The sequence below is a fragment of the Rutilus rutilus genome (assembly GCF_951802725.1).
Source record: "Rutilus rutilus genome assembly, chromosome: 1".
NCBI classification, from domain to species: Eukaryota; Metazoa; Chordata; class Actinopteri; order Cypriniformes; family Leuciscidae; genus Rutilus; species Rutilus rutilus.
In genome coordinates this window covers 42346704-42369593 of record NC_140209.1, presented here as the reverse complement: position 1 = coordinate 42369593, position 22890 = coordinate 42346704, and the positions used below count along the sequence as shown (strand labels likewise).

At 39.0% G+C, this 22890-nt stretch overlaps 1 protein-coding gene across 3 annotated transcripts; it reads left to right on the top strand.

Moving 5' to 3' along the window:
• Positions 1-1266: 1266 nt before the first annotated feature.
• ap2a1 (adaptor related protein complex 2 subunit alpha 1) lies at positions 1267-21844 on the top strand. 3 transcript variants are annotated; one of them, XM_084414644.1, is made up of 22 exons: positions 1267-2048; positions 5789-6000; positions 9004-9197; positions 10560-10689; positions 10840-10941; positions 11528-11787; positions 11922-12090; positions 12202-12339; positions 12416-12598; positions 12712-12809; positions 12974-13205; positions 13288-13473; positions 15214-15347; positions 15728-15790; positions 16213-16284; positions 18222-18304; positions 18549-18639; positions 18801-18923; positions 19007-19123; positions 19213-19282; positions 20186-20320; positions 20864-21844. In XM_084414644.1, the coding sequence occupies exons 1-22, from the start codon at positions 1982-1984 to the stop codon at positions 20939-20941; spliced, it is 2937 nt and encodes a 978-aa protein (XP_084270770.1). In that variant the 5' UTR covers positions 1267-1981; the 3' UTR covers positions 20942-21844. The 3 variants fall into 3 exon arrangements, with proteins under 3 accessions (XP_084270770.1, XP_084270771.1, XP_084270772.1); XM_084414645.1 differs by lacking the exon at positions 15728-15790; XM_084414646.1 differs by lacking the exons at positions 15728-15790; positions 16213-16284.
• The last annotated feature ends 1046 nt before the right edge of the window (positions 21845-22890 follow it).

Sequence of the window (22890 nt, the reverse complement as noted above, 5' to 3'; positions counted from 1 at the left end):
AGAGTAATTTTTTTTACAAAAAGCTATCAGGTGACTTAACTCACAGTTTTTCTGAATTGCTAAAACACTCAACCCCATTCTGTGAACCAAATTATCAATAGCCTAAACCAATGTGTCAAATAAATCACTCTTTCTGTAAAACATTAAACAAATTCAGTTAAAACACTGTTCAAATCTCATGCACTCTTTTTGCAAAACTCTATACACACCCACACTCTCACTCATTAAAACACATTTCACACTGTGATGCACTTATGTTTCAAAATGTTAAACACAGGCAGGCAAAAGTTAAACACAACTACAACACTGTTGTCATCGTTTACACACAACGACTCAAAACACTTATTTCTAATGATTTGATTTTGAGCACAGATTAAATGGTTTTGAGGCAATTGTTTGATTTTGCTAGAAGAGTCAGAGGTTCTCTGAATGTGGCTTGAAAATTTGGTTTTGTGTTTGAGGTTTTGAGAAAGTGTGTGATGGTTTCAAGAAATGTGTTTTAGCAAATCAGAAAAACAGTTAAAAAAAGAATTAAAAAAAGAAAAGAAAAATGTGTGGAAACCCGTTGCCTTAAAATTATTAAGTAATAAACTTCATGCGTAATTGAAAAACTTGACAATTCCACATATTTTTTTCAATTACGCATGTACCCACGTTTACTAGTCTAGCCTAATCATTTTTAGGCAAGGGGTTTCCACAATTTTTTTTAAGTGAAGTCAACTGATAGCTTTTTACAGTGTATAGGAAAATTATTGCCTTATTGGCTTTAAGCAAATGTGCTCACCCTACCATTCTGCAATTTTGATTTTGTGGTTAAATTTAGACAATTCTGTGATTTTGATTCTGACAGTTGCTTATACCATCACATCAATGAATGAGAAGATAGATAGATAGATAGATAGATAGATAGATAGATAGATAGATATTGTAAGCGTACAATATTGTTTTGCACGATTATATAAATACTAGTTTATCCCCTCCACGCATTAAATTGCACTCTATTGCAAATAGTAGCTTTAAACCGGGGAACACCAATCGTCAGATTTAATTGGGATAATTTACAACCTCTCTTTTGGCAACTTATCACCATTCCCACATACTTGTACTTTGATACTTTCAACAGTGTCGATCTTGTTTTCAAGCCAATTAAAATGGTTAAAAAAATTAATTGACGTTTAAACCGACAAATTATGCACTGCATGGCAGGGACAGAAGTGCAACTAGCCAATCGGAATACGAGTAACGGGCTGGAGGCGGGACATCTGGGGAGGAAGCGCCAGAGCGAGCTCAGTGCCCGTTCTGTCACGAGCTCCGTCCGGGACACCGACCGAACGAAAAGTCTCGTACATTATTGACGGCTAAATATAACATATAGCTATCTCTTTCTCGAGAAACAGGTCTGTCAGATTAGTTCGTCAAATAGTAGAATTCCCCGTTGTCCTATCGCGGTCATTTGGGTGATGTATTCTAACATTTGATAGAGCTAGCCAGCTCGCTAGCTATTTGGCTAGCTTGCCGTGCGTGACTTAAAGCCAGAGAGGTATCGATTGTTATTTTAACGCCATCGACATTTAGGTGCGTAACTATACATTAAAAACAACACGTTGGCTAGTTTCTTTTTTAATTAGTCAGTGCCGCATCATCAGCTTTCGCCTTGCTTCGCTTTCCCATTGAAGAGAGTTCACAGGATTGAATGAATTAACGTTAGCCAACGGAAACACCAGTCGCGCTGCCGACTCCCCAGCTTCTCTCTCTCAGCCACTGCATTCAGCTCTTTTATTCCTAAACACTCTCGCTGCTACATTATTTGTGTGCTTTACGAGCGCTTAACATTCAAGGCTAAATTCGCAGCTAGTGTTAGTGAGTTCGTGTTAGTTAGCCCGCTAGCTCGGTGTATTTTCGTCTTAAACCTGCGCCTCTGAACATCTGAAAGTCGTTTGTTTCGTGTTGAAGCCGGCCTGAAGACAAAAACTCTGCAAACATGCCGGCTGTGTCGAAGGGAGATGGAATGCGAGGATTAGCGGTGTTCATCTCGGACATCAGGAACTGTAAGTGTCCCTTCACACTCAAACACCATTAGTCATTTTCTTACGCGAACAGCTGCACTCAACTCTTCCTATATACGCCCTAAACTGAGTCAAATGGCCTATGATATGCTCTTCTTTGCTCCGTGATGCTTTTTAGCCAGAATGTAAGGTTAAAAGGAGCAAGGCTCTTGGTGAGGGAGGTCACGAGAGTGATCGCGATCACTCAGGCCCGTTAGCTTTAGCTCCGGTGATGGAATGATGCTTGGTCGCCAGAGAGCCCGCTAGGCCGCCACTCTCTCACTGCAGAGGATCTGTCCAGCATGAGCCTCGTCTCTGTCGCTGTCGTCACCTTGACTAGCTGGATAGCGGTTGATATCGCTGCTCGCCAAGAGGACTTCTTTCAGATGTGTTTTTCACGATAATCCAGTTATCAAGCTGTCGCCTTGAGCTAAGCGTTATAGGAGGGTCATCTTGTGAAGGAGTCTGTAGTTTTATGGATCTTGCCCGGGTTATTCCTCAAATTTTACCTCTAAAATCTTGATCTTTCTTTAGGGTCATGGTAGGAGTTTGAGACTAATCATTTTGTGGGTTTAAAGAGTGGCTGCAAGTAAGATTGGTAGTGGTGAGCTTTTTGATCCACATTTTCTGTTGAACATCTAAAAAAAAAAACCTGTTAAAATAGCCACAACTTATGATACATTTTGTCATTTAAGTGAGAGTGAATTGTTTTGCACTTATGTTAACAGTGGGAATCTGAGCTCTTGGCTTGAGTATTGTAATTTGTGTCATACATCATATTTTGACACCACAAACACACCTAGTTCCAGGTGTCCTGTGAAAGTGCTGTTTTTCTGGCATGCTGACTTGCTCTTCTAGTATGGTTTCAGTATTTATACTTTATGATACCCAGATTTTATTTTACTGCCTTATGCACAAAACTTTGTGTAGCTTCCATACACACACAAAAAAAGCACACTATGGCATTATAGTTGATAATGCATGTGTTTGTGGAGATGATGTGCTCACTAGGAATCTACATCGGACATTTCGTCATCATGATACGATCTGACGTTGATTCTCTTAGCCAGTGATGTGATATTTGCAGATTTCAAAACATGCCACAATATGCTTGGATTAGATCTTGGGGCCTGTGATCGATATTAAAATAATATGTAAATAATCATTTTTATTAACTTATAACTGCAACCCCCCCTCTAAAAATAAAATGAACATTTAATTGAACTTATCCCAGTTGGTATGATGTATCCCAGCTGGGGACACCACCAAAAAATATTTACTTTAGTAAAAAATTAAAATATATATAAAAATCAAGTCAAACATGAGATCATTAATAGTCTGATGACAGCTTTTCATTGGTTTGTGCAATAAGATTCGCAATGTAAAACAGTCAAGAAAGTCTTCGGCAGCATCCGAAATCGCTTACTCTCTTCTTGAGTAGCTAGGTACTTATTTTGAAGTAATTACTTCACGTTTGAAAAAGTATGTTCTGCATATAATATGAATATTATCACTGGAAGTAGTAGGTCATCTGGGTACTTCTGCCTACTCTTTTATGAGTACTGTGGATTCGGACGTAGTTTTTCGCCTACTATATAGTAGAGAAGTAGCCTATGCAATTCCAGATGCAGCCCTTACGTCGTCTTTGCTCTTTAAAATAAGATCAGTGTGCATTGTGCTTGTTTAGTAAATAGTTCTGCTCAGTTTCTAATTCCATTAATTGGTATTCTCAACAGTGTGTACGTCATTTGAGCATGACATGATTTGAATTAGCAATTTTCAGATACATTTCATTTCAGCATAATTGTGAGCTGGAGAACGACACAAATGCTAAATTAGAAAAGGATATGCGAATGCAATGTACATGCTGACATTCAATTTTGAGATCATAGTCTGTTAATCATAGCAAACACACAATAGATTTGGGTCATTGATGCCTTTGAGGTGAGTCCATTTTTCGGTTGAGTTGTGCATTAGACTTTTGTGAGTGTGTTTAGTACAGTCTGATACACTTGATTTTTTTCCCTGTTTATTCAGTTGTTTTGCCTAAGAGTTAGCAATGATTGGTGTTGGCTGCAGTTAAAATCAGATTGCATGTTTCTGCAAGCTTTTGCACAGAGAAGCCAGCCATTAAGCAAGCCATTTTGAAGATTCATTGAACTTTAAGTTGATTACCATCTACACTTGTAGGAATAAATGTGACCCATGCCGCTTGCAGCTATGTCAGGTTACTTTGATGGAATGAGAGTGTATTCTGTGGATAAAAGCTAATTCAGTCCTTCATTGCTACCATAATAGCAAGATTAGTGAGTCATTTGCAATTCTTATAAAACCAATGATCACTGCAAAAACTACATTTCTAATAATTCATCAAAAAGTGCATTTTGAAACAGTTTAATTAATTAGTTTCTGAGTAAAATTATTAAAACTACAACACCAGTAAAAGCATGTGTGCTTGTTCAAAGGTTAGTGGACCAGGAAGGTCATAATAGTGGATGACATCGCAGACACGATATTGCACCAAAATATAAAATCAGCACTAGGGGTGTAACGTAACTGTAATATTCTCCACCCATGGTTGCACTGCGGTTCATCTTAAATCTGATGAACCATCTTTAATATTTTTTTGTTGAAAATAACGGATAAAACAGAAAAAGTTCGGCTAATGTATGTTTCTGCTGATGGATACTCATTCTGGCTTCCCAATACGTAACGTTACAACAGCGATGATCAAAACAACAACGCAAAAGAGAACTCGAACGCGCTATAAGAAGATTTGTGTGCACTTGACCGAAGCACGCACACTGAAGGCCATGTGTCAGACAGCGCTCAAGCATTGAGTCCTCTTTCAAGTCTTGCGCTTGAACTGATAAATTCACTCACAGATTGTCAACATGCTGTCTATTTGTGCTGTTGTTTGTAATTTGATTGATTGGTCTCAGCTTCTTTATTTTTATTTGACAATAGGCCTATTCCTTTTCCCCCTGAACATAGCACATACCGAACCGTAAAGAAACCGTGACCCTAAAACCGTTGATTAAAAACCGAACCATGAGTAATCAGCACTACACTTTTTTTTTTTGCATTTAGCAAAGGATTTATTTTCCCTGTAGCAGTTATTTTTATGTCACCAGATCCCTTTTTAAAAAGTGTATATACAAAGCAAAGTGAATTCCTCCAGTGTGCACAGGTGACATTGGAGCGAATAAGAAATCTGATGCTTTGCCCAAGGGTGACTGATGGAGCGAGCACAAGAAATGGTTTAACCTGCATGCTAATGGTGTAGTGGCCGTAGATTTATTATTATTTTACTTTTTTGTGGAGACATGGTTGCAAGAACATGTTTGTATTGTGTGGTTCCATTTTGCTAGGCTTTTCCTTAATCTTTCAGAGGACTTTATCCTGTTTAACCCCAAACCCCCCAAAAATGTGTTGCTATTTCCTGTCGTCTTTCCTGGTTTCCTGTCCTCTTCATTTACCATCATCTGCTCTTCTGGCCCTCCTTTTATTTCACTTTCAGTGCACTTATTTTCATAATATCTGTAATGACACAGCCATATGAGCTCATGTGTAAATCATGCCAGGGTTTTTAGTAATAACAATGTGGCCTGTGTGTGTGGTGGTGTTGTTGTTGTTGTTGTTTGTACTTGTAAGTCCTTATCTTTGTTCTTCTTTATAAAGAGTTATATCCCAGTTATAATCCCCAGTTATTATATCACCCTGTTTTCTGTTCCTCTCCTCAGGTAAGAGTAAGGAAGCTGAGATCAAACGCATAAATAAAGAGTTAGCCAACATCCGCTCAAAGTTTAAAGGAGACAAGGCTTTGGATGGATACAGCAAGAAGAAGTATGTGTGCAAGCTGCTCTTCATCTTCCTCCTGGGCCACGACATTGACTTCGGCCACATGGAGGCTGTCAACCTGCTCAGCTCCAACAAGTACACTGAGAAACAGATTGTAAGTGGAGCTCTCTTAAAATATTCTACTGTGTGTGGATGTACATAGTAAACTCTTGAATGGGTGATTGTGTTAAGGTGTTGTGAAATGTTTTTGTTGGCCTTTTTTATCTTTTTTTTTTATTTGTTGGAATTGCACCATTGTTGACTTTGTGAGTGTGTGCAAGCATGTATGTTTGTGGTAAGTTATTGTACACTTTACTGCTGCTCACAGTCTTGGGCCAGAGTAAATAATGCAAAATATGACAACTGTACAGGACATAGTAGCTTATCTTTGGTGACATTGGTGTAGTTTTGTCACTTCACACAGAGAAACCCAGAACATGCAGACTTCATATTTTAATAGCAGTCTTTTTGCTGTTTAATATTCACAGACTCACGAATATCACGCAACTTTTGATTTATTCATCCGAATTATGCTCAATTCTGTGACATTCTACATTAAACAGTAAATTCCATGACTGAATTACATAATTCTGTTCGTGTTTTACAGAAATGATAGGGCCCTAGATATAAAGCTGTGTTTATGGCTGCTTAAAATTTTGTAAATGTGTTTTTGTAAGGGGAACAGATATATATATATATATATATATTTTTTTTTTTCATTCAGGATTTGATTGTAGGGTACACAAAGTGCAGTAGTGTCTGAATTAATTTATCCTGGTTTTCAGATGCCATTCACAATGCATCATCTGGTTAATTAGCCAACATATGCTGTTTCAAACATGAACGTATAATAGTTTTATGTTATGTTATTTTACACTCTTGCACCATGGCAAGATGTCATTAATGGACCTTAGCAGAGGCAAACTGTTTTCAGTGTTTTCTTTTAATGACACATACTCTGAAAAACTGCAGTAATGATGCTTTTAAAATATATTAATATAGAAAACAGTTCTATTAAATTGTAATCATATTTTACAGTATTGCTGTTTTTGCTGAATTTTCGATCAAACAAATGCGCATGGTGAGCATAACTTTTCAAAAACATTAAAAAAAAAAATCTTACTGCCCCCAAACCTTTTGAATGATAGTGTAGAAAATGTATCTGAAATTGGAAAGTGATGACTCTTGTGGAAGGGGCTTTCTCTTGATTTGAACATTTGGACGTGTCTGATGAATGTGGCCGTAGATAGTGAGAGTGGGCAACAGATGTGTTTTCTTTATCTTGTCAGAGAAGCTTAGTGGCACTCCATGCCGTGTAAACTTACCATGATGTCTAATTATCTCCTGCTGATCAAACACCCACTCTAGCAGCCACACTCCCATCAGCCACGCAGCTCTCTGCAGGGTAACTCTGACAGAAGTAGGGCACAATCTGAGCATGCTTCGGTACAAAAAAAGGACTACATAACTGAGGGCCATTCGGAGTCAGCTTATCCTTTTCCTTGAAAAGGAAATTCATTGAAATAACATTTACAATGCAAACTAGACCACAACATGTGTTGTCACTAAACACCACATGGCCATAGCATTTGTTCTTGGATAATACTGTACATGGCAAAATGAATTAAATGTACCTAGGGGCTAGGGCTAATGAATTGTAAAGGGGTTGCACTTTTATACGCTTCCGTGAACTAGAAACAAGATAAGGTCCTGTATCTTGTTAGCCTTTTGTAAAAGTCCTTTTCACTGCAAGACATTATACTATAATGTAGAAGAATGTGATGTCGTCATCTTGTTTTGACTTACTCCTACCATATGGGTCAAATATATTCAATACACATTTCCCATGAGGTAAGCCCAAAAAATGAGGTATCTTCACTCAAATATCTTTGTATAGAAGTCAAACAGGTTCCCTACATTGTGATTCTTGAAATAAGAATTATAAGCACATTAAAATGAATTCCAAACCTGATTTAGGTCACCAAAATTGTCTGCTGTATGGTAAGATTTAGTGTCTCAAACTAAACAAGGAGTTTGCTCAATTTTGTTGCTGAAGATTTTATTCATTTAAAAAAAAAAAAAAATTATTCACAAACAATTACAATCATACATCAACAAACAAACAAAAAAGTGCTTAAATATATAACAATGAGATAAAATTTATATAAAATTAATAAAATGGTGTGTGTGTATATATATATATATATATATATATATATATATACATACATACACACACACACACGCATATATATATACACACACACACACACACATATATATATATATACACACACACGCATATATATATATATATACACACACACACACACGCATATATATATATATACACACACGCATATATATATATATACACACACACACACACACGCATATATATATACACACACACACACATATATATATATATACACACACACGCATATATATATATATATATACACACACACACACACACACACACACATATATATATATATATATATATATATATATATATATATATATATATATATATATAAAATATAATATACATACAAACATACAAACATACAATCAGCTATATATATCTTCATCTTCCACACAGAATAAGGAAAAAGAACCAAAGTTTTCCTGAAAGAGACAGTCAGTTTTTTTGTAAGTAAAGAATATTTCATTTTTGATAAGTTCAGTGAATTGTTATATTGGTGTTCAGACACACCGATTGGAGCAAATGATTGAATTTTGCAAGCTGATTGTTGTAGAATTTAAATCAGTTGATACTGATCATCTTGCAAGAAACGTTCCTTCAAACCTTCAGATTTTAAAAGCACGTTCAACATCACGATGCGGCTAGAATGGAGAAGAGGCAATTTAAGTGAGCTTCAGCCCTTGCAGCAGTGAGGGAGAGACACATTAGTTCAGCGGGGGGGAAAATCTCTCTCTCGTGGTTTAGTGCTTATCCACCAAGCTCACAGGGCTGCTGCTCTGAGTCTGTTTGAAGATGACAGTTCTTCACTGATGCAGTCTTCATTTCAGCTTTACCGTACACTCATTTGCCCTCAGTCAGAGTGTGTGCAGTATAATCGTCAGCTTCTTTTTGTTATTTGTTCTCCAGGGATATCTGTTCATCTCTGTGCTGGTAAACAGTAACAGTGAACTGATCAGACTGATTAACAATGCCATCAAGAACGATCTGTCCAGCCGAAACCCCACCTTCATGTGTCTGGCTCTGCACTGCATCGCCAACGTGGGCAGCAGAGAGATGGCCGAGGCCTTCGCTGGAGAGATTCCGCGCATCCTTGTGGCTGGGTGAGCAACTTGGTCCTGGTGCAAGTAGAGCTGCACGATTCATCGTTAAAAGATTGTAAATTCAAACACCCCTGCGGTCTTATTCTTAAATATCAGCGATTCAGCTGTCTATTAAACCTTTGAAAAGTACGATCACAGACGAACATTCAAATCTGCGTTGGCGCTGCCGCTGACCCAGACAGAACAGTTGTCATGTATAGGTATGAAACAGCTTCACAAACAGTGTTTTCAAGCACATAGTTATTGCTATTTCTGTGTTACAAATGTTCGTATTATTACAGATGTACGGGGATAAAAGTTTATAGTTCGGATAAACACTGCTGTCTACAGTAGCGATCAAAATAGAGTAAATAACCTTTTGAAACTTGCCACTTCAAATAAAGATTGTATCAATTACATTGTTTGGCCAGTAGGTGGCGACAAGATAATGTATTTGTCATGGTTTCGTTCATTCAAGAGATTCGTTCAAAAACACTGATTCATCCAGTAATGAAACAAGTGAAGTGTTTATGAGCAAGTCATTGGATCATTCATTCAAAATGATTTTTATAAAAAAATATATATATATATATATATATATATATATATATATATATTTACAATTATTTTTATTTATTTTACTTTTTTTGTTGTCTTTTCAGAATCGTAGGAGAATCATTATCTCTATTTTAAACAAAAATACAATTTTACTTTTATCCAGAATCGTGCAGCTTTGACATGAGGGGATTTAAGGGACGTCACAAAGAAGGAACTAAATTGTGTAAGGGGAAAATAGGATTAATAAAACAGGAAGTGTATGTTTGTGGTGTCACTTTCTTGTTTTCTTGAGTTTAGTATTAGAGATTATGATTTATCTTTTTGTGTCTGTAGATTACAATTACAGGCTATTTTCTTTAAAGGCCATTTTCTCGAAACGAGTCGGAAATCTCCACGTCAGTAGCACTTGCGTACACCAAAATTCCCATTTTATTCCTATCTATATACTGAAGGTGTTTACAGTGGGGATCGCTCTTATAACCTCTTATTCACCTGTTTATACATTTTATGAATAAATTGATAAATTGAAAATTATAATTTTTCTGGCTGTTGACAGTTTTTTTCTGATTTAAAAAGAGATCCAAAATTAACTTTAATATTAACAAAATAAAACAATTTAAACCTAGCTTTATCTGATGTTCAGATGTCTGTTCTGGAAATGTATGCAAATTATGTGTATTTCATTAGATAATCAGCTGGGGAAAGTATGGTGATATTGGTGTTATTTTGTACTCTATTCACATATAGTGTCTTGCTCTAAGTGTTTTAATTTCAGTAGGTGAATGCTGCTGTAGATGGCTAATGTAGTTTCTATCCTAATGACAGAGATACGATGGACAGTGTGAAGCAGTCAGCCGCTCTGTGTTTGCTCCGCCTGTATAAGACCTCGCCAGACCTGGTGCTCATGGGAGAATGGACCTCTAGAGTGGTGCACCTGCTCAATGACCAGCACATGGTAAGTCTGACACACAGGAAGCACAACCTCATGATGTTCATACACATGCCCGCTTATACTGAAAATGTACACATTTATAGATCAGCATGTTTCTTTGTGGTTAATGTGATTTTAAGGGGTTCTTAGTTTTCTGTTGTTCTTCTCTTTTAGGGTGTGGTCACTGCTGCGATCTCCCTGATCACATGTCTCAGCCAGAAGAACCCTGATGAGTTCAAGACCTGTGTGTCACTTGCTGTGTCACGTCTCAGCAGGGTGAGGGTTTGTGTGTGCATGCATGAGACTTTTCAGAAATGTTAAAACAATCTTTCCAACCCCAAACTTTTGTAGTGTGTGTATATATAACTTAAATGTAGAGAGTTTAAAATGGTTAGGTTAGCATTACTTTATCATGGATTACTTCAAGTAAATAAGGCCACAGATGTTCAGCTGACAAAAAGGTTTGCTTAATGGAGATTTTGTCTACTAGAGAGTCTTTTAGAAAGATGTTTCGTCTGCTGAACAATCAGTATGTTGTTAAACAACAGTACAATCCATTGAACACACTGTACTTCTATCCCTCACAGCCTTGTTTGGTTATGGTGTTATCCTCCTGACTAAGGTCTATTATATCCACAATTAAACAGCCATTTTTGTTAAACCATCAGAAGAATTTTTTTTTTAATTAACAGAACTCCCCAAAAATGTAAGTTTAAAATGTTACATTCAAATATTGATTTTGAAAAAATAATTCAAATCTGTTAAATTTTCTGTCACCTTTTCAAAAGAGTCACAAAAAAAAAAAAAAAATCTTTGCCACACCAGATTTATCTTGTGTTTGATTGTCTTTTTCCATTCTTAGATTGTGTCCTCAGCGTCCACTGACCTGCAGGACTACACCTACTACTTCGTTCCTGCCCCGTGGCTGTCCTGCAAGCTGCTGCGACTGCTGCAGTGCTACCCGCCGCCTGAAGATGGTGCTGTGAAGGGACGCCTGGTGGAGTGTCTGGAGACCATCCTCAACAAAGCCCAAGAGCCACCCAAATCCAAGAAGGTTCAGCACTCCAATGCCAAGAATGCCATCTTATTCGAAGCCATCTCTCTCATCATCCACTATGACAGGTGCACATTGTCTCCATTTCTCACTAGAGGGCATTGTTTAAAACGATCTGCTGTGATGTTTTGATTGGTTTTATCTGTATTTAGCATTTCATCGTTGTACTTAAACTCTATTCATGGCCCTTGTTTTGCCACAGCGAGCCGAATCTTCTTGTTCGGGCATGTAACCAGCTGGGGCAGTTCTTACAGCACAGAGAGACCAATCTGCGCTACTTGGCCCTGGAAAGCATGTGCACCCTTGCCAGCTCTGAGTTTTCCCATGAGGCAGTTAAAACGCATATAGAGACAGTCATCAACGCCCTGAAGGTAAGAGGCTAGATTCTTAAGAAACTAAAAATGCTAATTTAAATGACAGATTCCTTTTATTATTCATAAACACTGTTTATAACCATTTAATTCTATTTATCTTGCTGGCAGACTGAGAGGGATGTCAGTGTGCGTCAGAGAGCTGCTGACCTCCTCTATGCCATGTGCGATCGCAGCAATGCCAAGCAGATTGTCGCAGAGATGTTGAGTTACCTGGAGACAGCAGACTACTCCATCAGAGAGGAAATGGTGTGTGACTCTTCATCTCTACCGTATCTCTTCAGTCGTAGGTCATCGTTAAAATGAGTGACTGTTGTGTCTGTAGGTACTGAAGGTTGCCATCCTGGCAGAGAAATATGCAGTAGACTACTCCTGGTATGTGGACACCATTCTGAACCTAATCCGCATTGCTGGGGATTACGTCAGTGAGGAAGTGTGGTACCGCGTCATCCAGATCGTCATCAACCGTGATGATGTGCAGGGATATGCAGCCAAGACAGTGTTTGAGGTAAATTACACCAGATGTTTACTACTTGTCCAAAGATCCCAAAAATTGGTTTCCACCATCATTGCGATACTTCATGCAACACTTGGTTTTCTGCTCTCTTTTAATTTCCACAGGCTTTGCAGGCTCCAGCTTGTCATGAGAACATGGTGAAGGTTGGAGGCTACATCCTGGGGGAGTTTGGTAACCTTATTGCTGGTGATCCTCGTTCCAGGTGAGTTCTTTAACCACTCAGCAATGTTTTCTAACTTTGCACTTTGGTGTTATAGATGTGTTTTATTGTTGTATTGATGATGTCCTCTTGTTCTTTTTTGTCTCTTTTCCATCAAATTGCACTATGCTTCCACTCATCTCACCTCTATCCTTCCATCTCACTAGTCCTCTGGTTCAGTTCAACCTGCTCCACTCTAAGTTTCACCTGTGTTCAGTCCCCACGCGTGCCCTGCTGCTTTCTGCCTATATTAAGTTCATTAATCTGTTCCCGGAGACAAAGAGCACCATTCAGGAAGTGCTGCGCTCTGACAGCCAGATCAGGAACAGTGATGTCGAGCTGCAGCAGAGAGCTGTGGAGTATCTCAAACTGTCCTCCATTGCCAGCACTGATGTCCTGGTGAGACCTTTTGCACATATTTTGTTGATTTGTTTGACTCCATTTATTTGTTTGCATAATATCACTGTGTGTAACTGCGTAGGCCACAGTGCTTGAGGAGATGCCTCCATTCCCAGAGAGAGAGTCGTCCATCCTGGCCAAGCTGAAAAAGAAGAAAGGACCAGGAGCCGTGTCTGTGAATGAACTAGAGGAGGGAAAGAGAGAGGGAGAACTCAATGGAGGGGGGGAGAGAGGAGGAGACAACTCCGGCATTGCTGCATCTAATGCTGTGAGGGACACAAACACACATGGATGACGTTGCTTGAGATATACATACATACACATATATATGTGGGCTGTCCAAATTAGCGCTTTAACATATGCAATTAATTATTTATATACATACATATATACACACAAACACACACACACACATATAATAAAGCCACTTCAGACAGTGCTTGAACGGACAAAAACACACAAACTTATGCTAAAATGGCCATTTTGTCGAGTATCCTCGTAAGAACAAGCTTAAAAGGGATAGTTCACCCATAAATGAAAATTATCCCATGATTTAAGCCATCCTAGGTGTATATGTCATTCTTCTTTGAGACGAATACAATCGGAGTTATATTTCAAAATGTCCTGGCTCGTCTAAGCTTTATTATAATGGGAGTGTGTGGGCACCATTTTTGTCCATACAAGTGCATCTGTCCATCATAAAAGTGTCCCAAACGGCTCCGAGGGGTTAATAAAGGCCTTCTGAAGCGAAGCGATGCATTGGTGTAAGAAAAATATCCATATTTATAACTTTATAAACTAGAATCACTGGCTTTCGTACGTGAGTCTAGTTCCGGCCGAAGAGAGACCTTTGACCCGTCTCATGACGCAATGACGAACGTGGAAGCACAGAGGATAGAGCAAAACAAAACACCAGTCATGAATTAGAAGTCTAAAACTCAAATTTTTAAAGAGAAATGTCAGAGGAGTTCGAGTTTGTTGCCAGCCCTATTTGTTTAAACCGCGAGAGGCATCTACGCACCTAAGCTTACGCTACTCCTACATCCTACGTCATGCATCGGAACTCGACTCTCACATGACAGATGTTACCAGAAGCTAATGATTACAGTTTATAAAGCTATAATTATGGATATTTTTCTTACAAAAAGGCATCAGTTTGCTACAGAAGGCCTTTATTAACCCCCTGGAGCCGTATGGATTAATTTTATGATGGATGGATGCGCTTTTTTTGGGGCTTTAAAATCTCAGGTACTATTCATTCCCATTATACAGCTTGGAAGAGCCAGGATATTTTTCAATATAACTCCGATTGTTTTTGGCTGAAAGAAAAAAATACACCTAAGATGGCTTGAGGGTGAGTAAATCATGGGATAATTAAATTTTTTGGCTGAACTAACCCTTTAAGTATATCTGACTGATATTAAAAGTGATCTGTCACATTTAGTATTGTTTTTACATGCTTAATAGGGTCAGATTTATCTGTAATAGCTAATATAATAGACCAGCATGATCAAAATTACTGCCCACCCAAAATGTAGTCCAGACATTACTCAAAAACAAAGCACAATGTACAGTTCTGTTTTTGATTATCTTGCTACTCAGCATCTCAAAACTAAATGTTTTTGCCAGTAACTTGACAAATCAAATTTTTCGTAAAGTGCTTGCTCATTTTATCAACCAAGTTCCTTATAAACATGATTTTGTTTCTAGTCACACTGGTGCATCAGATAAGAGCTGCCAGTTACAGACAGCACTTGCCACTTTTATGGGCAATATACATCAGATGGTCAGAGCACGTACTCTAAGGCAGTCTGTGGGCTGAGGCTGAAACTAATATGCGGCCGACTTAAGCAGCTGCACATGTTTACGTTGTTACAGGGAAGTGAGTCAGCAAATACAGAGCAATTCCTGAGAAAACACCCACCCACTGCACACATCCTGATTCAAACAGTTCAGCATCTCCTTATTAAACCGAAATCCAATGCAATGAACGCTCTTTTTCTTTCAGTCCACTCCATCCCCATCTGCCGATCTGCTGGGTCTCCGCACGGTACCCCCTGTTGCCGCCGCCGCTCCCAGCGCAGGCAGCTTATTGGTTGATGTTTTCTCAGAGGCTGGTGTCAATGATGATGGCTTCCTGAGGTAAATAAGAATCCGGTTCATTAGCATCCTGTTTTCAGTCCACTGTAATTGCTTTAATTAACTGAAGTGAAGTACGCTAATATTTTAACATGTCCAGATGTTCAGAGCTTGCATATACGTCTGTCAGGCTTTCTGCTCTTCTGTCGTTTCACTTTCTATCGCTTGTTCTTCTTCTTGTCTTCCTCTTTGTGTGTTGTGTAATCTTGTGTCCTTTATCTTGCTGCGTATGTGACTGTCTTTCTCTTTTCTTGCTTCTTTTTTCTCTTTCTCTTTCCCTCCCTTTTCCATCTCCCTCATTTTGGTGTGTGTGCGCACATGTTTGTGTGTATGCGTGAACGTGTGTGCGTCTCACGTCCTTGCTTTTCATTGGACGATGGCAGAGATCTGGAACCCCCTACTGAAAGCTCTGACTCCCTATTGGCCGAGGGTTCTGGTGACTCGGAGTAAGGGGCCAGTGGTTGACTACAGTGTCAATATGTTACAGCAAAACTTACTGACAGTCACATATAAACACTTAATTGTTTGGTTATTTATAGATGTTGTGTAAATGTGTTCTTTTCTGTTTGTGTCTGTGGAGTATTTTCTATTTGTGTGCTGTGTGGTTGTAATATGAATTGCTAACATTTTATTTGCCACAGATGTAATGCCTGTACTAACCTCTGCCTTTTCTCTTTCTCTCCCCTTTCTTGCTTCCTACTTTGGCTTCACTCTACACTTCTTCTCGTTTTACCGGCTCACCACTTTCTAACATCCTTAATTTGTTATAACCATCTGTGCCTTTTCACACTTAACACTTCTCACCCCTCTCTTCATCTCCTGGGGCCGCTCTCTGTTCTCTCTCCATTCTTGGCTTTCGGTCTCTCAGCTCTGCTCCCCCCTCTGCGGTCTCTGAAGATCCTGCTCCTCCTCTGCCTGAGTCAAACGAACTGCTCAACAAGTAAGAGCTCACTCGCCTACTTCACTGCCTCCATTCAGTCACCCGACCATCTCAGACAACCATCACCAGAAGCCTCTTTTGTATTTGGTTGTTGTTTGGTTTTGTATGTTACTGTTAATCTTAGGCATGTAGTGTAGAAGCTGTTTGGCAGTATTTTTCATTCATTACAAATATTTCAATTTTTTATTAGTGTTAAATATACATTGCTGTTCAGATTTTTGGGGTCAATTAGTGTTTTTTGAAAGAAGTGAATACTTTGTCGTCAAGGATGCATTAAATTGCTCAAAAGTGACAGTAAAGACTGTTATAATGTTACAAAAGATTTCTATTTAAAATAAATGCTGTTCTCTTGAACTTTCTGTTTATCAGAGAATCCTGAAAAAGTTATGGTTTCCACAAAAAATTTAAACAACTGTTTTTAACATTTATAATAATACATGTTTCTTGATCAGCAAATCAGTGAATTAAGATGATTTCTGAAGGATCATGTGACTCTGAAGACTGGAGTAATGATGCTGAAAATTCATCTTTGATATCTCAGGAATAAATTACACTTTAAGATATATTCAAACTGAAAATGGTTATTTTAAATTGCAGTATTATTTCACAATATTGCTTCTTGATCAAATAAATGCAGACTTGGTAGCCATAAAAGATTTCTTTCAGACCCCAAGCTTTTAAACGGTAGTGTCTATGTAAAAAAACAACAACAACATAGCAGTAATTATTTAATGTTGCGAAAAGCCTTCTTGTATTCCTTGCTGCAGAATTAGACCTATAATCTATGTATCATGACCGTTAATTTTAGTGACAATTGTAAATGTAAACATGATCAAATCAAGTAGTTATTTTTCAGTAAGTCTGCACTCACTCAAAATCTCTAACCCATGAAACCAATAACCTGTGTCTGCTTGCACATTGTGGACACTTCTGCTTGGACTCAAAGGGTTAGTTCACCCAAAAATGAAACTTATGTCATAATTTACTCACCCTCAAGTAGTTTCAGACCTGCATGAATTTCTTTAAGTTGAATTTCCCAACAGTTGATGGGCCCCATTGACATCCTTAGTAGGAAAAAAAATACTATGGAAGCTAATGGGGCCCATCAACTGTTTGGTTCAAAATATCTTCTTTTGTGTTCAGCAGATGAAAGAAATTCATACAGGTTTGGAACAACTTGAGGGTGAGTAAATGATGACAGAATTTTCAGTTTTGGGTGAACTGTCCCTTTAAGGCATGTGTATAGATGTACTCCAATATAAGAATCCCTTTGTGCTACTTTTATTTATAGGCATAGTAGAGTGTTGGCAGGAAATCTTGTTAGATGGGCTTGTCTGGCCCCAATAAGCTTCATGGCTATGTGTCACAGCATGTGCTCTAACTACTAGTTCACAGCTCCAATACTTGTGCTTATTATTTTATCAGATGAGAGAGACCATGGCACTACATAGTCAACCACATTCGGTAGCTCGGATGATTGCCTACTCTTTTTTTGCTTAGTCTCTTGACTCTCGGGTCTCCCTTTCAGCACCCACCCTCCTCTCAGTGTCTTATGCTGCATTCACGTGCTCTTCGGATGGTCCTATTCCCTTAAGAGGAAGTCATTCTTCCAGTGTTGATGTGCTTGGCTTGACTTGCCTTGCCTGTTAGAGTGAACACTTGCTAAATTTTCTAACTTATCCAAGTCCCTTAGCATGAACAGAAGCTAATTGCATCTTTTACTAACACTGTTGGTAATTACCTGTTTTACTGATCATAACAAAATAACATTAAAGATAAAAAAAAAAAAATTGGGAGTGAGTTTAAGGTGAATTTTTCCAGCTCATGTTTTTGATCATTCTTCCAACACGTGAACCCACCATTAAAAAAACAGCACCATTGCTAGCTGTCCCTGCAAGCTTTTCTGCCTCACAAACACTCTTATCTCTTGCCCTCAGGTTTGTGTGTAAGAACAATGGAGTTCTGTTTGAGAATCAGCTGCTACAGATCGGCATAAAGTCTGAATATCGCCAGAACTTGGGTGAGTCACAACATCTGCAAAATTTTAATTGCATCATCTGGAGCTATATGTCAGCTGACTTCTGGACTATGTCATCAAGTTAATTGTATTTTAACCTGCGTTTACAAGAGATTGTGGTTTCAATGTACACATTTTTGCTGTTCTGGCTCATTTTTTATCTATTGTGTTTGCAATATAAAAATCTGTTACCATGTTAATATTTGATTTGGTATTCAAATTGCGTGTATGTTGCCTCACCTTCCAGGGCGGATGTATCTGTTCTATGGCAATAAGACGTCAGTGCAGTTTGTAACCTTCACGACCACAGTCACCTGCCCAGGAGAGCTACAATCTCATATCCTTCACATTCATACATGCCAACACATGTTCATTCCTCCTTATAAATAAATATATCTTTTTATTATATATTTTGTGATAAAGTGAGCTTTTTTTGTCATGGCGATTATCTGAGGATGCTGGTTTGTTGATTCGTTGCAATACCTTGACTGATCCCACAGCTCAACGTTCAGACTAAAACAGTGGAGCCTCTCATAGAAGGAGGTGCTCAGGTGCAGCAGGTCATCAACATCGAGTGTCTGACTGACTTCCTTGATGCACCGCTCCTCAACATCAAGTTCAGGTGACAGATGCACGCATTTCAATGGTTTACGATGGTAAATCAACATGCACTCTGAGGTTTACAAAGCTTTCATGCTGTCTCAGGTATGGCGGAGCGCTCCAGAACCTCACACTCAAGCTGCCCGTTACCATAAACAAGTTCTTCCAGCCCACAGAGATGGCATCACACGACTTCTTTCAGCGCTGGAAACAGCTCAGCCAGTAGGTGTTTGTGTGTACACATAAGACAGATTACTGTTTACATACATCACAAACTGTTCTCTAAATGAGAAACAATTCTCCCCTCACAGGCCTCAGCAAGAAGCACAGAAGATCTTCAAGGCCAACCATGCCATGGACACCGAAGTGCTCAAAGCTAAGGTGAGTTGACACCGCCTTACATTCACTTGTGTTTGTAATGTCATACTAGCTTACTGCGTACCCTACGGTATATACTGTACACCACACAAAAGTGGCCATTTTCAAATAGTAGTATGCAGAATTGCCACATTACCTTATTATTTTGCATGGTTAATTCAGTGTCCATTTATCAGTTGTCTCAGAAATAAATTATTGTTTTGCATTTTTAATCTGAGTTTGTGTGAAAATGTGTTAACTTCAGTTCAATGAAATAATGATTCAAGAAAAAGATTATGGATATATTATTTAGGTTTATACATCACAAGAAAATGGATAATCGAGTGCATTGTATTGTGGGATACAGTTCCCAGTGTTATCTGCTCTGAATGCTACATATTTTGGGATTTTGGGGTCAAGTATCTGGTTATTCTATGCATACAACATATTTGCACATTTTGCATACTATACATAGTGCCATATCAGATTTTCACTACATGATTATCATGGCCAAGATAAACTGTATTAACTGTACAAAAAGATCTTACTGTTGATCGGCACTTCACACTGACATCACAAAAACTCTCACATCGGCAAACTAACTTTTTCCGGGTGCGGGTAGAGTGCATTGCTTTCGTCCGTGATCTCCAACATGATTTTGTGCTGCAGTAGTAGCTACACATGTTTTATAACATGGCAACCAGAGTTAGGGTGCAATACCACCACTTACTATGTTGCAAAGTCAATCAGATTATTTACAATATTAATGTATGTGTAGTATTAGCATGATATTTAATTTTTTATTATCGTCAATACTGGTATATTGCGACACCCCATGCAGAAATAGCCCCGCAGACAAGAGTTCACTTCATTTGATTCTCATCTTTCATCTTTTGCCACCCTTCCCTTCTCCCTTACATTTCGTAGTTACTGGGATTGGGCATGGCTCTCTTGGAGAACGTGGATCCAAACCCAGAGAACTTTGTGTGTGCTGGAGTGATCCAAACCAAGGCCCAGCAAGTGGGTTCTCTGCTAAGACTCGAGCCCAACGCACAAGCCCAGGTATGAAAAGACATTCGTTTTATTCAAGTATATGTATCCATATTACACAAACAAAAGGAAAGGGAAAAAAAACAACGAAATGCCACAAGCATCAAAAGTCTTGACAGTCCCTCCCTGCTGCTATGGAGCACAGGGTTCTTTCCAAGTCAGTTTTATTGCATCTTACTGTTGTCTGTGTGTCTCTGTGCCTGCTGATGCAACTCAAGTCTGGGGAGCAGGTAACACATTCATCCTGCCACCCCTCTCAACCCAAAAACCTTCCATCCTCCCTCCCTCCCTCCCTCTCTTGTGATTTCACTCCATGTCTGGTAGTAAAACCCAGTTCATTTGGCGTGACAGCAGCGTCCTTCTCTTTGTATATGTGGAGTTTCCTTTGTCCATAGTGCAAGTTTACATTTAGTCTATGTATCAACAATATGGATCAGACACGCATTCGGAAAGCGGAATGAGCGTCTTATCTGCACAATTGATGTTTCTTCCTCAATTGTTTGTGCGTTTGCATTTACATTTGGTGTAATGCTCTTTATTCTCTCTCTGTCTCAGATGTACCGGTTGACCCTGCGCAGCAGTAAGGACACTGTCTCCCAGCGTCTTTGTGAGCTGCTGGCGGAACAGTTCTAGAAAGCCAGCCGAGACTAGCACCGTCTAGAACCGACACGCAGACCAGACCAGCGTTCCACCTGAAAGGCCCCAGAATAAAGATTCTACAAAAAGCATTCATGCATAAGGGAAAAAGTAGCTGTCAGCCTCTGGCAGCCATATTACTGTCCTTCTGATAATGATTATTATTATTACTGTTATTATCATCAGCGCTGCCCTTCTTGTTTTTATCGGTGTTTACCTGTGTGTGAGCAATGGAACGAAAGGAAGCGTGTGTTTGTTTTTTTCGTACACGTGTGAAAGAGTCATGATGATAGTTCCGTTCTCCGTCCTGCCTGTTCAACGATCAACTCCTGTGCTTGTGTTGACAGCTTGTGTGTGTATGTGTGTATGTTGTGGGTTAAGGGGGAGGGAGAAAAGTAAAGAAAAAAGATTGAAGTGGAGTCTTCCCTCTCTCCTGTTTTATCCGCAAAGTTTCAACCGCAAAAACTGCACATTAGCCGTTTCTTTGGAACATTCCCTTGTAAAAACAAAAACAAAAAAAACAATCTCAATACACTAACGTAATGGCACTTCTCTAAAAGAGGCCAGAATCACTAACCCTCATCGCTTTATCTCTCTCTCGCTTTCCTCCTGAAATCAGATTCAGAGCTATTGGTGTACATAGAGAAATTTAAAATAAAAAAAGATTCCACATGCATTTACAGTTTATTGCATCGTACACGCGTTCCTTCCGACATAGAAATGGCCAGTGCACTTTAAGAGGCTTCGAGAGGAAAGGCTTTTATAGTCCCGACCCTTTTTTCCTGTTCTTGTCCTATGTATTCAGTACTCTTCCTGACCCCCATTATCTGACAATGTTTATTGAAAAAAAAAAAAATCTCTATATATAAATATATATAAACCATGTAAATGATTACCCTTCATGGTTGCATTTGTATGTCTCTTTATTGTTTTTGATAGTGGTGTATTGTCGGTGTGTTTGTATGCTTTCTTAAATGGTCTAATGTTTTTTTTGCTTTTGTTTTGGACATTCCATTCTGTACTACGAGTGAATGGGCATACCGTTTCAGGTTAGTTGTACAGTGTTAAACGAGCTGGGGAGGAACTAGAATCAGAAAGAGGAAGTGAAGCAGAGAGAAGGTCAGGTCCGCCAGTGTGTGAGTTTCTGCACGTGAAGAGTGCAACTGCTGTGGACCTTTATGTAAATGTTGTCTTTTTTTTGGTAATATCGTTAAAAAACAAACATCTGGAAGACATTGACATCATCATTCTTCCAGCACAGTTATTGACTGAAATGAATAGTAGATAGTGGTTACCTCATTACTAAATCTTTACACGACACACACGCACTATTAACTTTTGAGTGGTGACTGACCACAGCTGGAGACCCATATTTTCTTTTGCAGAGCTAAAACCTGGGAAAGCACTTAGTTTGTGAAAAGTCATCGCATACACACAGTTGTACACACATTCTTAGGCCTAGAGGACGGGGGGGGGGGGGGGGGGGGGGGGGGGGGGGGGGCTTAAGGGGGAGCACTGGACCAAAGCAGCTGCCAACTGTCAATCACGTACAGGGATCATAACGATTTTGGTCAGCATCATTTGGTGAGAGTGTGGTGTTAATCTGTGTGATTCTTGTGTAAAAAAATATAATGGAATTTATGCGACATAGTCATGTTAGTTCAGCTGGGGGGTCACGCTTCCCTCGATGCAGTACTGGGGACATTGTCATTGTAGTTGATTAGAGTCACAGTCATGGTGTGTGTGTTTCTGTGTGTGCGCGTGTCTATGCAGTATCCGCTAGCTAATGCAGCCCCAGTGTATCGCTGTTCAACCTGTCAGATACCTGTGTTAGATTAAATTTACTCTGTACTGAATAATGTGAAAGTAAAATTATGCCATATACTCGAACCAGGTGTTTTCTTTGTGTGTGTGTGTGTGTGTGTGTGTGTGTGTGTGTGTGTGTG